The 13,720-nt window shown below is 37.3% G+C and overlaps 1 protein-coding gene across 50 annotated transcripts in view; it reads right to left on the bottom strand.

Annotated features, from left to right (window-relative positions):
* RIMS2 (regulating synaptic membrane exocytosis 2) overlaps positions 1-13,720 on the bottom strand; it is a 456,016-nt gene that overhangs the window by 49,076 nt on the left and 393,220 nt on the right. For 42 of the 50 annotated variants that reach the window (XM_038164024.1, XM_038164200.1, XM_038164243.1 and 39 more), the window contains one exon: positions 4,820-5,037. In XM_038164024.1, coding sequence (XP_038019952.1) covers positions 4,820-5,037 — 218 coding nt within the window. Of the gene's footprint in view, positions 1-4,819; positions 5,062-13,720 lie in introns of all 50 variants that reach the window. The other 8 variants (XM_038164450.1, XM_038164252.1, XM_038164290.1 and 5 more) reach the window with 2 other exon arrangements.

The following is a 13,720-nucleotide window of genomic DNA, read 5'->3' as shown; positions in this document are numbered from 1 at the left end:
CAAAATTTGGTTTTAAACACAAATAAAAGAAAATCTCACTCAAATGTTTTGCTCTGAGACCTAGTTCTCTTACATTTCTTCTAAGATGAAGCCATGAAACATCAACAGTTCTAAATACTTTTATCTCTTTTCACTTGGGACCTCTCCAGAATTTGTTAAAATGGAAATGCTTCATTTTGATAAAAACTATTGAGTTCACACAACATCAATCATCATTTTGTTGGCACAGAATCAACTACTCCTTGTACTTTTCCTATAGAGAACTATAATTTCAATAATACATGGCAAAGTTTAACCTCAGCAAAATTATGAAAGATGTCAAAATATCTCCAAACACTGTCTCAAAATCCTACTTTCACAGGCCTATAACTTCATACCACATTTGGCATCCTAGCAAGGGTTCTTAGGTGACATGGAGCAACATGTTGGCACAAAGCAAGTGCAGTTCATGCAAGGTCAGCTGTCCCGAGCACCACCTGCTACATTTACGTGTGCAGGACCCTCTGGAGCGCGGCACCTTGGAGCAACACTCTGCAGAGACACACAGGGGCACCGATTTCTATCCAAACATAGTAACACTTATCTGCAGGCATTACTGCACTGGCCACTCTCAAGTCCTGCTGTTGCTTCCTTTCTTCATCTCTTTTAATAGATTCCATCTATTGTAATCACATTCCCAAAGACATGACAGGTCTCAGTCCCTGAGAGCACGCTGGACCTGTACAGGTGACCCAACATACACACGTGATGTTTTACTATATATGATCCATGGAGTGCCCCAGATCCTGAAAACATGCATTAAACTGCTTTGGCTCTTGGCTATAATCAGCCTACAAACACAATAGGTTTTGGCTAACTAAAGAAAAGATGGAATATTTACCTCACTGAAAGAGAAACGTCAGCTAAATAAAGGTGAAGGCACCCAGGTATCTGCCTGCCAGAGACAGTGTGTGTCAATTGAAAGGGATGCCTAAGATGGCATGATAAGAGGATGGCAAAGATTTTACTCATTAATGAAATATAACTGAGAATTAGGTCTGCATCTCTCTAGAAGTCTGATCAGTTCCCTCAGGGCTGACCAGCAATTTCATTCCAGATATGAATAGCTAAGCTTGTTAATTGCATTTTGCATTCTATCTTCTCCAGTAAAGAAAGCCATCTTTTCCACAAGGAAGAATGCCTGTGGAATCAAGACCTGAACATTACAACATAAACTCCTCTAACCTATTAAATTTTAGCTTCCAGAATTTATAGCTTGACTCAAGAATGTGGAGTATACCTTTAACTATTTTTGGAGCACTGGAAATGTACAGGAACCAGAAATAAAATAAATTCTAATTTATCTTTCTGCTCTACTCTTCAGAATCTTGTCATTTACTGAAGTCTTAAGTAAAAGCAACCTTAAGAAAAATTACTTTTGTGTCATGCTCTTTCCCCATAAAACAACTGTTACTACCTGAAAAAGAACACAGACCAGAATGAAAAATAAATTTCTGTATCTATTTTGAGTGTCAACTTCTTAGCATTATGAAATAACAGGAAACATTATAAATATAATTTGAAAAGGCATTTAAAACTGACCTTATAAAGCACGTATTGTAAGTCTGATACACAGTCCTGAAAACAGTTATGATGACCTATTTTCAGAAAAACTTCTGGCATAGATTTAGTTGTAAAATATGAATGAAGAAAACCACTGAAGTAAAACTGTACTTTACAAAACACTTGAAAAAAGCTTCAGAGATACAGATAGATATTTCTACACTGATTTCCATATGAGCACACAACTTTCATACAGAAGTAGTGTTATCTTCTGATATTCGTATGCTTTTTCAAGCCTGATATGTAAGGAGATACTTAGCCATCACATTGAATGATATAATATCTTCAGAAAATACCTAAGAAATTTTTATACTTAATCCAGTTTCTACGTGGTACCAGTGCCCTGACACCTGAATATCTCCTGCCTCTCAGTTCCTGAAAACTTTACTTACAAGAAATTAGTGTTTTGATTCCAGATTGTACCAATACATGATTCCTTGTGCAGGCACCCACCATCTGAGAAAAGGAACATGATGAGACAAGCCAGAGAAATTTATAAATTTGTTAATAACCTTATTGGCAAGTTTTGATCCTCTGATATCATAATACAATGCTGGTGTCCAACATTTTCTATAAGATGCACCAACGGATGGAAACGGAACACTTTGGGTTGGAACCTTAAACACCATTTAGTTACAATCCCCCTGCAGGGGATGCATAGACACCCTCCACTTGGGTTGCTCAGAGCCCCATCTAACCTTGCCTTGGATATTTCCAGGGATGGGGCATCCACAGGGCCACCTGTTCTGATGTCTCACCATTCTCACTGTGAGGGATCTGAAGAAATGCAAGGTATTTCTTCATGGTGTAACCTCACCCTCACCAATCCAACAAGCCGTCACGTTGTGTCACTGTAGACACAGCACCATGCACACAGCTCATCCTGACATGCGGCCACAAGCCTGCTCACCACAACCAGCAATGCTTGTGTGACCCAGGTATTAACGATGCTTGTGCTGTCCTGTAGCAGCAGCCACATGTGGCCACCAGACAGGGCCCCTTGGAGACACTTGTCTAACAGAGCAGCAGGAGCAGGTGTGCAGTACCAGCTCTACAAAACAACCCTCAGCCCTTACCTGTATCCCCGTACCCAACCAACATGAGGGGCTCTTCCAGGAGATGGCAGCAGGAGCTGCTCTGGCTGCTCTGCTCAGGGCCAGGCACAGGCCAGCCGTGAGCACAGGCCAGTCCCGGGGAGCAGCCAAGGGACAGGGGCTGCCAGCCAGAGCTGTGCTGGCTCCTTGCCGGTCCTGCAGCTCCTCCTGAGCTCCTCACTCAAGAGTTTGTCAGAACATCCTACTCAAGGTCAGTGGGTCTAACGACTCTGAGTACTCTTTGAGACAGTTTTATTTCACATTTGTGCCTGACTGGACCATCTAATCAGTCATTGGGCAACTGAAGGGATAGAACAAAGAGAAAAACTTCAGCTTAAAAATACTAAATAACAAAGACAGTGTGGTATTTAAATCAGATCTAGACCAGACACACAAAACAGATTCCCTCTAGTGCTGAGACATACTTGAGCAATGTACAAAGAGCTGACATCCTTCATTTAATAGCTCTTATGGCAAGAGAGACCAGATTAGATAATAAAAAGTAATGTATTGCATTGCATATGATTTGATATTCAAATGCATCTATACAGTTACATAGCTCTGTACTATCACAAGGCAAAAATTTAGATTTCCAGCTAAGCAAGTGATTAATTTTTTTTTCTTGCCTAACCAGACATTTCCCAGATATGTCTAAAGGTGACTTCATCTTTTATCTGTCATTTGTTTCAAAGAAAATAGAAATGTACATGAACCTGCCCTTTCCATAACCTGTAAGTGAACTGGTAAAACACAAGGCTTCTGCAAATGCTTGCCTACTGATGGAGTCCTCAGTGTCTGCATGATATTCAGGGCTTTCTCTATGGATGTTCTTTCCCCTCTTCTTCATTCCCTCCTGTTCGTACCGCATTCAATAAGTGACACAGTCTAGCTTCCCACCTTCTTCCACATTATTACCTCTCTTTTTTTTCCTGTTTTTTTTAGTCCTACTCTTTACAGTACTTGAAATCCCACCCACACCCCTGAAAGTTTACTCGAAAAATTTACCACTTTTTCTGACAGTGCAAATCATTTTTTTGCTCAATTTTGCTGTACATTAATACTCTTATCACTTTGGTTTGGAAAGAACTGAGAAATCTCTTATCTGTGTTTGAGCGGTGGTTAGCACAATGGAGACCTTCAGATGGGACCTCACACAGCAGGGCACTGTAAACTTACATTGAACTGTATGAAAACATCCCAAAATTTTTTTCTTAAATACTGAGAATACAACATATCTTCTGTATATACCTTGAAATATATATATACATATAGATAGATAGACAGATAGATAGGCATACTTATATAAACTGCTTAAATGCTTCTTTTATATGAATGTTATTCAAACACAAGTAAATTTTTTCCATGTAACATACACTTGTCCTATACAGTGTCATTATTTGACATTGAGCTTTTCAGAGTGCATTATATGGATTTTCCCCAGAATAGGAAGAAATAGAAAAAAACATGTGAGATTTTAAATGCTTTAGGTATCAAAGCAGAAAAACTCTCCATTTTTCCTAGGCAGCACATCGAAGTATCCAATTTGAATGAAGAGAAACAGAAATGAGGAAAATTTCTACCGATGGCGAATGCGCTTGTAGGCTGAAAAGAAAGTAATTAAAACACAATAAAATATTTGCACTAAAGTAATATATCATTTTGTTCAGGAAAATTGCTTTGTTTCAAAATAAGGTTGCATGTTTAAAGGTGAAAAAACCTCATGTTGAAATACACAAACACTATTTGTGACAAAACCAAAGGCATCTTGCAGCATTTCAGTGACCCTTCAGAACCTTCAGTAAGGAATCCCCCCAGATGAAAGTACAGCTCATGTTGGTTCCTGAAAAGCTGAAAAGTAAGGAATTAGTGTATTAAGCAGGTTCCAGCAAGCAGAAGATAAAATCTTCGGTCCAATCTGAAAAGGATCTTTGCTGAAATAAAGAAGTTTAATAAATGTCCGCAGGAAAAAATTGAAATAATTGACCATTTTCTTCATTCCATAGAATATTGTTGATGAGGCAACTTCAACAGGATCTTCAAATGATTAAACTGTAATACATAAGTATTATATTATGTACATTTAACTGATAATTTGAGAGAGAGAAAAAAAATCTAGTTCCTACCAGTTTGGCTGAGTTGTGACGTGCTTCGGCTCTTCCTCGACAGCCCCACGATGGCGACCATCTTTGCACCAATGCTGGAGCGTCTCTTTTTGCTGCCACCACCAACAGTGCCCACTGCCGTGTCCGACTGGCTGCCATCATTCTTCTCCAGCGTGTACATCTCCCCGCTGATGCTGGTGCTCTTAGTCATGTTCTTTCCTGAGATGGCCATCTGTCTGCTTTGCATTTTGGATGTAAAGACACTGTCAGCCAGTTGACGGATAAACAGTGCAGACAAAGAGTAAAAAGGGGAAGACAGAAAAGGACAGGTTTCAGATGGAAGGTTTTGGGAGACTAGAGGGTAAAAGCAGCTAATCACACAGGTAGGGTTTGGTTTTAAGAGGTAAAAGGATAAACTTTAATTCTAGGGTCTTGGTTGGTCCACTGTAAAAATACTTGACTCATCAAAATTGTATTTTAAATAACAAGCTCTTAATTACTGATTGACTTAAAACTTATTACCAGCAAAAGCAAACCAAAGAATTAACGCATCCATGTATCATATAATCACTTCTTGTTTGGAAAATTTAAGTTCTGGCCTCAGTGCTGTGTGCTTCTTCTTCTCACATATATACGTACAAATAATCTATATTTCTCTGGGAAACAGACACTTGATTCATTACTGAGTGGAAAAGAACATCAGTCTGAAGCCCAGTTTTGATTACTAAACATTCAGACATTTCAAGGATGTTCTCATTAATCTGGTTTAGCTCAGTCATTGTACAGTAATGAACACCCACAGGTTTTTCCTCCATCTCTGCATCAACAAATACAGGTACTAGATATGCATTTCACACAACACTTGACTGTTACGTGGCATAGATCATCAGTACTGATAAAATGGAATTCAATTCTAATGTATCTTTTGTACTTGTTTAGAGACTCTGTAAATGTGCTCTATGTGGCTGCATCTAAACTGTTTGCTGCAGCATTTCAGGTGTCCCAGGGGAACCTGATCTACCAGTGGTCCAGGCTGAGACCTTTCCTTTCCTCAGAAATGGCAATCTACACTGATGACAACAGCACTTATCCAAATTTTACCCTGACATCTAATTGGTAGGTATCTGAACAAATATCCAGTACTGGAAGCTCTGGGAGACGTGGGGCTGAAAATATAAAGAGAATTTTCTATATCAATGAAGTTCTTGCACAGAACTTAGGCCTTTATTATTCTTTTCAGTACAGTGCTTCTCACCAAAAAGTCCCCATGAGATGCCATTTTAAACAACCCACAAAACTGTGGAATATTTCTGGAACCCAGGGAAATGATTTTTTTGTTGAATCACAAATACATGAAGGCTAAAATGAATATTTTTTTCTTCTTAAACAGATTTTCAAATACATAAAAAAGCTGTTGCTAGAGCTTTAGTGCTCAGCAAATGTCTCTAGAGCAAATTTTTCTGAGTATACGAAAAGATATTTTATATCCTTTTCCCTTACCTATAATGGCCTGCAATCGATTTCATAAAAGGAAGGCATTATTGTTTCTTTATGAAGTTTTTGCAACACATATTCTGTCAGTAACTTATCTATGGAATTAATGCAGTGCACTCGAAAGTAAATGAAGACTTATAGCTTAGCCACAACCCAGAGGGAAAGCTAAGAGTTGGTTCATAGCAGAAGTAGACCTTTACCATTGAAAAATACTGAGTGTACTTCTTAGGGAATGCACAGGGGAAAATATGAATGAGAGTTTGGATCAGCAGATGGAGAAGCACAAAACAAAGCCAAGAGAGAGCCATAGTGACCTTGCCTGGACACACAATCACAAAAGACTGAACACAGTGGTAACCTGAAAGCTTTTTTCTTACCCTCTTTTAGCTCTCTTTTATGTTAGTACACACTGACTCTCATTAGTACTTTAATCACCAAGGGAGGAGTGGGGGGTGGTAAAGAGGAAGGCAGGGAAACAGTAAAAGAAAATTTGTATTTCTGTGTCTTACTAGCACTATGTTAACTTGTTAGATGATAACATCGCACACTGTATTTTTTATCAAACTAACACCTCTAAGAATTCAGTCAAAGAAAACAGATGACACAGAAACCAGTTCTCAGTTTCAACATTATCTTGTATGTAAAAAATACTAGAGGTCTAGGAAAAACGTGGCTGTGAAGAGCTAGTATCTTCAACTTTATCTTAAGCAAAATTTTACTAAGAATCAGAAAATTAGAGCCCCTTATCCAGTAATTTTTAATCCAAGTTCTCAAGAGAAATATGATTAATGTGTGCTTTCAGTCAGATCTCTCTCTTTTCAGTGTATTTTAAAATCAGATAAAATTTGACAGAGCAGTAGGAAACCAAAGCTATTTCGTTTCTAAAACTGTTTTGAAAACAGATCCCTGGAGAGTGATCTTATGCATGCCTGTTCGGGAAAATATTGCAGGAGAAGTCATTATTGAATCTCTCCTGGAGAGAGATTCTCCTCATTCACAGATACAGAGTAGTGGGGGAAGTTTTTAACCTGTTTGCAGAACAACCTATTTCAGTGATCCATTTTTTCAAAAATAATACCCAGAAAATCAGGGAGTTCCTGCCATATGGAAAATATTAATTAATTGTTTTATAAGTGATATTACCATTCAATAAAGGTCCTATGTCATCAGTGGAAACATAAATATTCTGCATTTTAATATAAAAGTTACACGGAAAAGAAAGTCACCATTTCCTGAGTTGAATGTGTCTTTGAGGTGCATTTTTGTGTCCTTTCCAAGACACAAGCTTGGATAGCTCTATTTAAGTGGAATGGATTACAATAATTGCCCTTATTAAAGAAATCGGTGTCTTTAAAGAAGCTGGTTGCTATAGTTTCACTGTGCAGTTATCTATGAAAGTGTTATGAATTACTACAGTCTGCTTTTTGGCTGCTATCTAAAAGCTTCTGTACCACAAAATGTTTTGCAGTGTACTCCTGCCAGTAATGATGTACACTTCAGTCAGACACCTTCTCTTGGCCAACTTTTTGAGAAAGGTAGGAAAGGGAATTCAAATGAGAAGAAAGGAAAGGATTTAGATTTAAGTGGCTATACCAAATACTAGTACAAATGGCTGATACTAAAAATTCATTCACAAACCTCTATTTTTTTTTTCCCAGTCAAGCTCTAAAACTATTTTCTTCAATTAAAGGCTTGGGGGTTTTCCCCTTCTCTAAAAGCAGCAGGGAATACATCTTTGCTACAGTCCTAACCAGCCAACAGCCCTTGGAGAAAGCCATCCCATAGCAGGGACTTTGGTTTTTCGCAATTCCTCTCTCAGCAAAAAAAACTTTGAGAAATACATACTAGGAGAGTTATGAGTGGTTTATAGTGCCTCAAAATAAACACAGAATGGTCATAAGCACTTCCTTCATCATCACTTTGAATCCTTTCTGGCCACCCAAACCCTTATTTACTATTTTTTCTTGGCAGATACTTGATGTCCTCTCCAGTGGAAACCATTCTTCTACCCAGCCTGCTTTTTGACAGTGCCACAAATGGATCATTCTCAGAAAAACTGGGTATTGTATGTCAGATTTGGTTCCTTTCTAAACTAATAGAAAGGTTGACCTCATAGTAAAATTTAGAGAGTAAATCATACAATCTTTTTCCTTAACAGGAAACAGAAATTACTGGAAGCTTTCTTTATATGCACCACAATATAAGAAAGATATAAAGATATATATTAGAGGGCACCCAAACAATGCCAACAAATGGTGAAGTGCCTTGAGGAGAAGCAGATCAGGTTACTTGGTGTGTTCACTCCGGAGGAGACTGAGGGGAGACAAGTCTTTACAGCAGTATTAGAAATCACAGTTTGTAATCTCATTGCTCTGCCATAAACATATGCATCAGAGAATCAGATTTACACAGGTCATTTGGCAGACCTTGCAGGTTTCCTTATTTTTTTATTTCAAAGTCAAAGCAAAATTAATATTATTGCTTTCCAGCTTAGTTCTCTGTTAATGATCCCTATTGAAAATAAGGCCTCCATAATAGTGAAAATTCACTTTGCCAAGTGGGTAGTACAGCGGTAGGCTGTGATGTCATAGGGAAAGGATTTCAACAATTTTTCAGTTGTTGTAAAAGATATTTTCTAATATATGTCTCCTGTGAGACTCGAAGACCCACTGAAGACTTTGTTTACTGCTTTTTACAAGTAGGAGATGAATTTTAATGCCATTCTTAATAGACCTGTTAACTCAATCAGAGATGCTCTTATTTCATTAATTTACTGAAGAAATTTAACAAAACCAGCATGATGGGGACAGCTGTGATGTAGGAAATAGCATTTCCATGGGAACAATGCTTCTGGCCAATACTCGTACTTGTCTGCCAATTCACATCCAAGAGAGACATTGCAGGTTCAAAATTATAATGACTTAGTCTCTGGAGATCCACTTGGTCAAAAATTATTCCATTAACTTATTGGTGGTATAAATCTCTAATAGCTACTGGACTGACTTAATTATTAGGTTCATTTTATTGAAATTATAACAAGAAAGTTGGGGGGGGGAAATAGAGCAGTCTTTATAATCTATTTTGTTATGTATATTGCTATTCAAATAGAACTAGTGGCCACATCTCAAAATATAAGTAGCAATATTTTGATATGAAATTTCTTTTTTCAAAGGTCTCTTTCATTACAAATCAGGAATGCCTCACCTGCTATAGTACATAGGTTGACTTGAGCTGTATTTCCCCCTTTCTGGTAGATGTAAAGCTGTCCACACTGCTTTATTATTATAAATTAATGGAAGTATTCCATGACATCTCTAGCAAATTTCTTTCAAATAGGAACAAATGGCAAAATCACTTGGGGTCAGGGCATTAGATTATTTACAAATCCTAGCCACAGCAAATGAATGATGCAGAAAAAACACTGTAACAGCTAGCTGTTTCCAAACGCTAGCAGTGGAATTATACACACAGCTTCAGAGATTTTTGATAAAATTTCTCACCTTCTCTGATAGAATAATTGGATTTTTTTAAAGATAAAAATACAGTTTATATTTTCTGTTAATTTAGATTGCAATTATAATGATGATTATATTAATATTCATCTAGTCTCAATAAATTTTCAAGTTTTCCTCTACAAAGTTACAGAAAAGCTTTATTACCCTGCTAACAGTAATGAATTTTCAATTAAATCCCTTTCTTTGATACAGTGAACTAAACCAGTCATTTTGTCTGTGTGGATGTAAAAAAGTCTAGCAAGAAAATTAGTTGAGGTCTAGAAGTCTTGCATTAGTCAGCTGTCATATTCATTGATAATAGAAGAAGTCCATATGAGTTCTGAAGGTTTGGCAATAAAGTACATTGCAGTCAAAGACCGAGTGAACTCTGAATAACATCCAAATTCTTTGAACTTAGAAAGCATCTTCTTTAACCCAGCCTGGCAAAGAAGCAGTTTGTTATAGCTGGGTACCAACTAGCTTGCTAAATTAAAACTGATCATGAGCAACCTAATTTAATCGAGACAGTTCTCTTGCAGAAATGTGCTTTGCATGTACTTCATCTGAAAGTGAAATGTTGTGTGCCTGTTCCAGCCTGCAGTTTAATTAGTCTTCCAACAGGGAGGGAGGAGAGGGCCCAGTTTTCTGTATTTACACTGCTATGCCACAATCTACACTGCAAACTTGCTTAGTGCTGCTCAGTGTTGTTTCTTGAAGGGCTGAAGAGAGCTCTGTGAAATGGAAAGCAAGCAGTGAATTGCTAAACCAGACGTTAAATCCAGTATGTGTCCCAGACCTCAAATCACCAGAGAAATAATGTAAAATTAAGTCAGAAAAGTGAAAAAAATTTCAGACTTGAAGCTGAAGTGCTCAAAAATATACTGAGGTTAGAGACATCGTGTTTTGCCTGAGGGTAAGAAGTACCATGATTGATCATCTTGCTAAACTGAAATTGCTGTGAGGGAGATTTATTTATTTAGAAAACTCACTAACAGTTAGAAAACTTTGTAAGATAGACATAGGGGAAGTAGACAGGATGAACTACTGAGATTACATTAAGAGAAAAATCACATAATACACAGGGAAGAGCCAAATGTCTTGAAAGGGCTTTATTCAAATAAATTTCTGTCAGCAATATGGATCTCACTATAGCTGCATCTATACTTCACTCACGAAAGACTGTATTTTTTTTTATTAGTACTGCACAAAGGGAATATGCTCAGGCTCATTTAATGCTTATGTGCATGTGTGTGGCAGTGTCTAAAGAATAAAACAACTCGAACATTTCCTTCATCCTTGTGAATGCAAGTTGCTCAAGGACTCTGAAAAATCAGGGTCAGAATAGGCACTGCTAACATCTCCAAAACTCATAGCATGTCTCTGAATTGATCTTCTGGGACTGAGAACTAAATGGACATGAGCAAGAGATCTGAAGCCGTAATTACTTCAACCAAAGAGACATTATCTGGGACATCATGATCTTGCCTGTCTGACTTCTGTCACTTTGACAAAATGACTTTGAGTCACTTTTGGTCTCTGGGGAAAATTATAAAAGCATACAGAAAACTTAAGACCATCATAAAAAAGAAAATGTGAGGAAAGGTGTCTCACATCTTTCTGAACACGAGCCTGAAACCTTTGTTTTTCTGAGCTGGAGAAGGCAGGTCTATGACCAAATGTCCCTGCTGAGACAATGTGTACATGGCACATCATGCAAGTTTGAAGCAGCTTTCCTCTTTTTTTACCTTGGGCCTCTATAGAAATCATGTTTATGTCATGGCTACTATCTGGGAAGTGCTGGGCCCTTGGTGGTATTTGTAAGGAAGTTTGATTTCCTCCTAGGGACTACCTGATGGCACATCTCCCAGCTTGTTTAGCTGGCACCTTGTGGACTTCAGAAGTATGAACAAGAAACAGATGCAGTGAAATTACTGAAAATATCAATATGTTTGGTCAAAAACCATTAAAAACAGATATTCGGGCAATGCCCAACCACTGGAGCATTATCTTTCCATTGCTATTAAGCACACAGTAGTAAGACCAGCACTGAGGCCCTAATCCTTAGTTAAATACAGTACTTGCTAAATGGGCCTGGCAATGTGTTTCAAAGGCAATAGAACAAACCCAGCAACTGCATTTTAGAAATACTTCTAAGAAGTAACATGAAGGAGTTTATGTTTGGTTCTTAGAAGGCTAAGTGATAAGCTTATTAATAATTTTTAATGAAATACATTTTTAGCAATATGTATTAATTTTACAGAATCTTGTCACTTTGCTATTAGAATAATACTCAGGTAAAAAGAGTGAAAACATGCATCACTATGACAGAGCCATATCTGTCTAATCATAATGTCCAAAAAAGAAAAGCCTTATAAACTTCAATATTCAACCCCTTGTTTTTATATGTTTCTACACCACTTTTTGCTGTTCCTATTCTTGTCACCCGAACTGTTGTGCTCAATCATGTACAAATAAAGATAAAAAAGTCTGTCTATTAAAAACCTTATAATTCAATCTAGCTTTAAATATTTTTAGGAAAAGAATCTTTTTATAACACACTTAAAAGTGCAAAAACTATTTTCAACATTTATATTTGCTTCAAAGCCTCATTTTCATTGTTTCCTTCATCTCTGCTTCCTTGAATGTCCACAGGACTTTCTCCCTGCATTTCTTGTGGTTTTGTTTTGTTTAAACTACTGATGCACAGTTTTTAAATATACTTCAGTACCAGGAGTGCATCAGTGCTTCATGGATCACAGGTCTGAGCTGGCTCAACAGAGGTAAAAGTACAGGTTGCATTTCATGGAGAGAGAAGCAGTCTCAAAGATATTGCATTGCAGTCAAAGCAAAAATGTCTGAGTTCCCTGCTGGATGCCTCATATCAAAGCTGCAGACAGTTTCAAATGACTTATTTTTGCTGTTCACCTGTTACTAATGTGTACTTCCAAATTCATTAATTTATTACATCCCAGCATATCAAAATGAATTTGCTAACTGTACAGAAGCCTATATATCTTTTGTATTTACTCCAAAGTAACAGGAAAAAATAAGTCTCCAAGGGTTCTACAGACAGTGACAAATAACTTATAAACAGATGACTTTACTAGATTTCTTAAACTATTTTTATTCTATTCTCAGTACAGATTTCATAATAATATATTTTTCATATAACTCTGTTTGGAACCATTGATCTTCTACATACTTTTCCATAATATTTTTCCAGAGGCTACAGATAATTTCCTCCTAAATGTCATCTATGAAAATGTAAAAAAAACCAAATGGCCAAATTATTGTCCATGTGTGTTGGTACAGACCCAGCAGCTCTATGAATTTATACCTTTTGAATATTTGCCTTTCTGTAGAAAATTAAAGGTAAAAATCTTACATTAAAAAGTAGTGGCTTTGAATGTATGCTTCAAATGGGCAAGGGCATTTCATAAATTCCTAACAGATTCCAACCAGATGAATAATACCAGGAAAATTTTACTGAAAATACCTTTTTTTTGAGTCCTCTGTTTTTAAAGACACAGACTGGCAATATGTAAGCAGCTCTACTTATCTAGTCATAAGAGCACAGAAGAGTTATGTTAGAGAGACACAAAGTTGCTGCTTCTTGTTCAAAGACCCAGCGCACCACACCTGCCCCAATTGCCTGGATAATGCAACATTTTGCAGCTGAAAAGAGCTGGTGAAAAAGACCAACAACTTCTGTTGAGAGCAGCAGGAAACTGCATGCTGGCAAGCTTTCCCTGAGAGCCTACATGAACATTGACATAAGTGGACCCAGGTTCTCTCTCCTTCCATGGCAGAAATGACACTGGGTGAACCTTATCTATCTATCTATCTATCTATCTATCTATCTATCTATCTATCTATATCTATCTATCTATCTATCTATCTATCTATCTATCTATCTATCTCTGTTGGAAGCACA

This window comes from Motacilla alba, chromosome 2 (assembly GCF_015832195.1).
Source record: "Motacilla alba alba isolate MOTALB_02 chromosome 2, Motacilla_alba_V1.0_pri, whole genome shotgun sequence".
NCBI lineage: Eukaryota > Metazoa > Chordata > Aves > Passeriformes > Motacillidae > Motacilla > Motacilla alba.
This window is presented reverse-complemented; position numbering and strand designations above follow the sequence as displayed.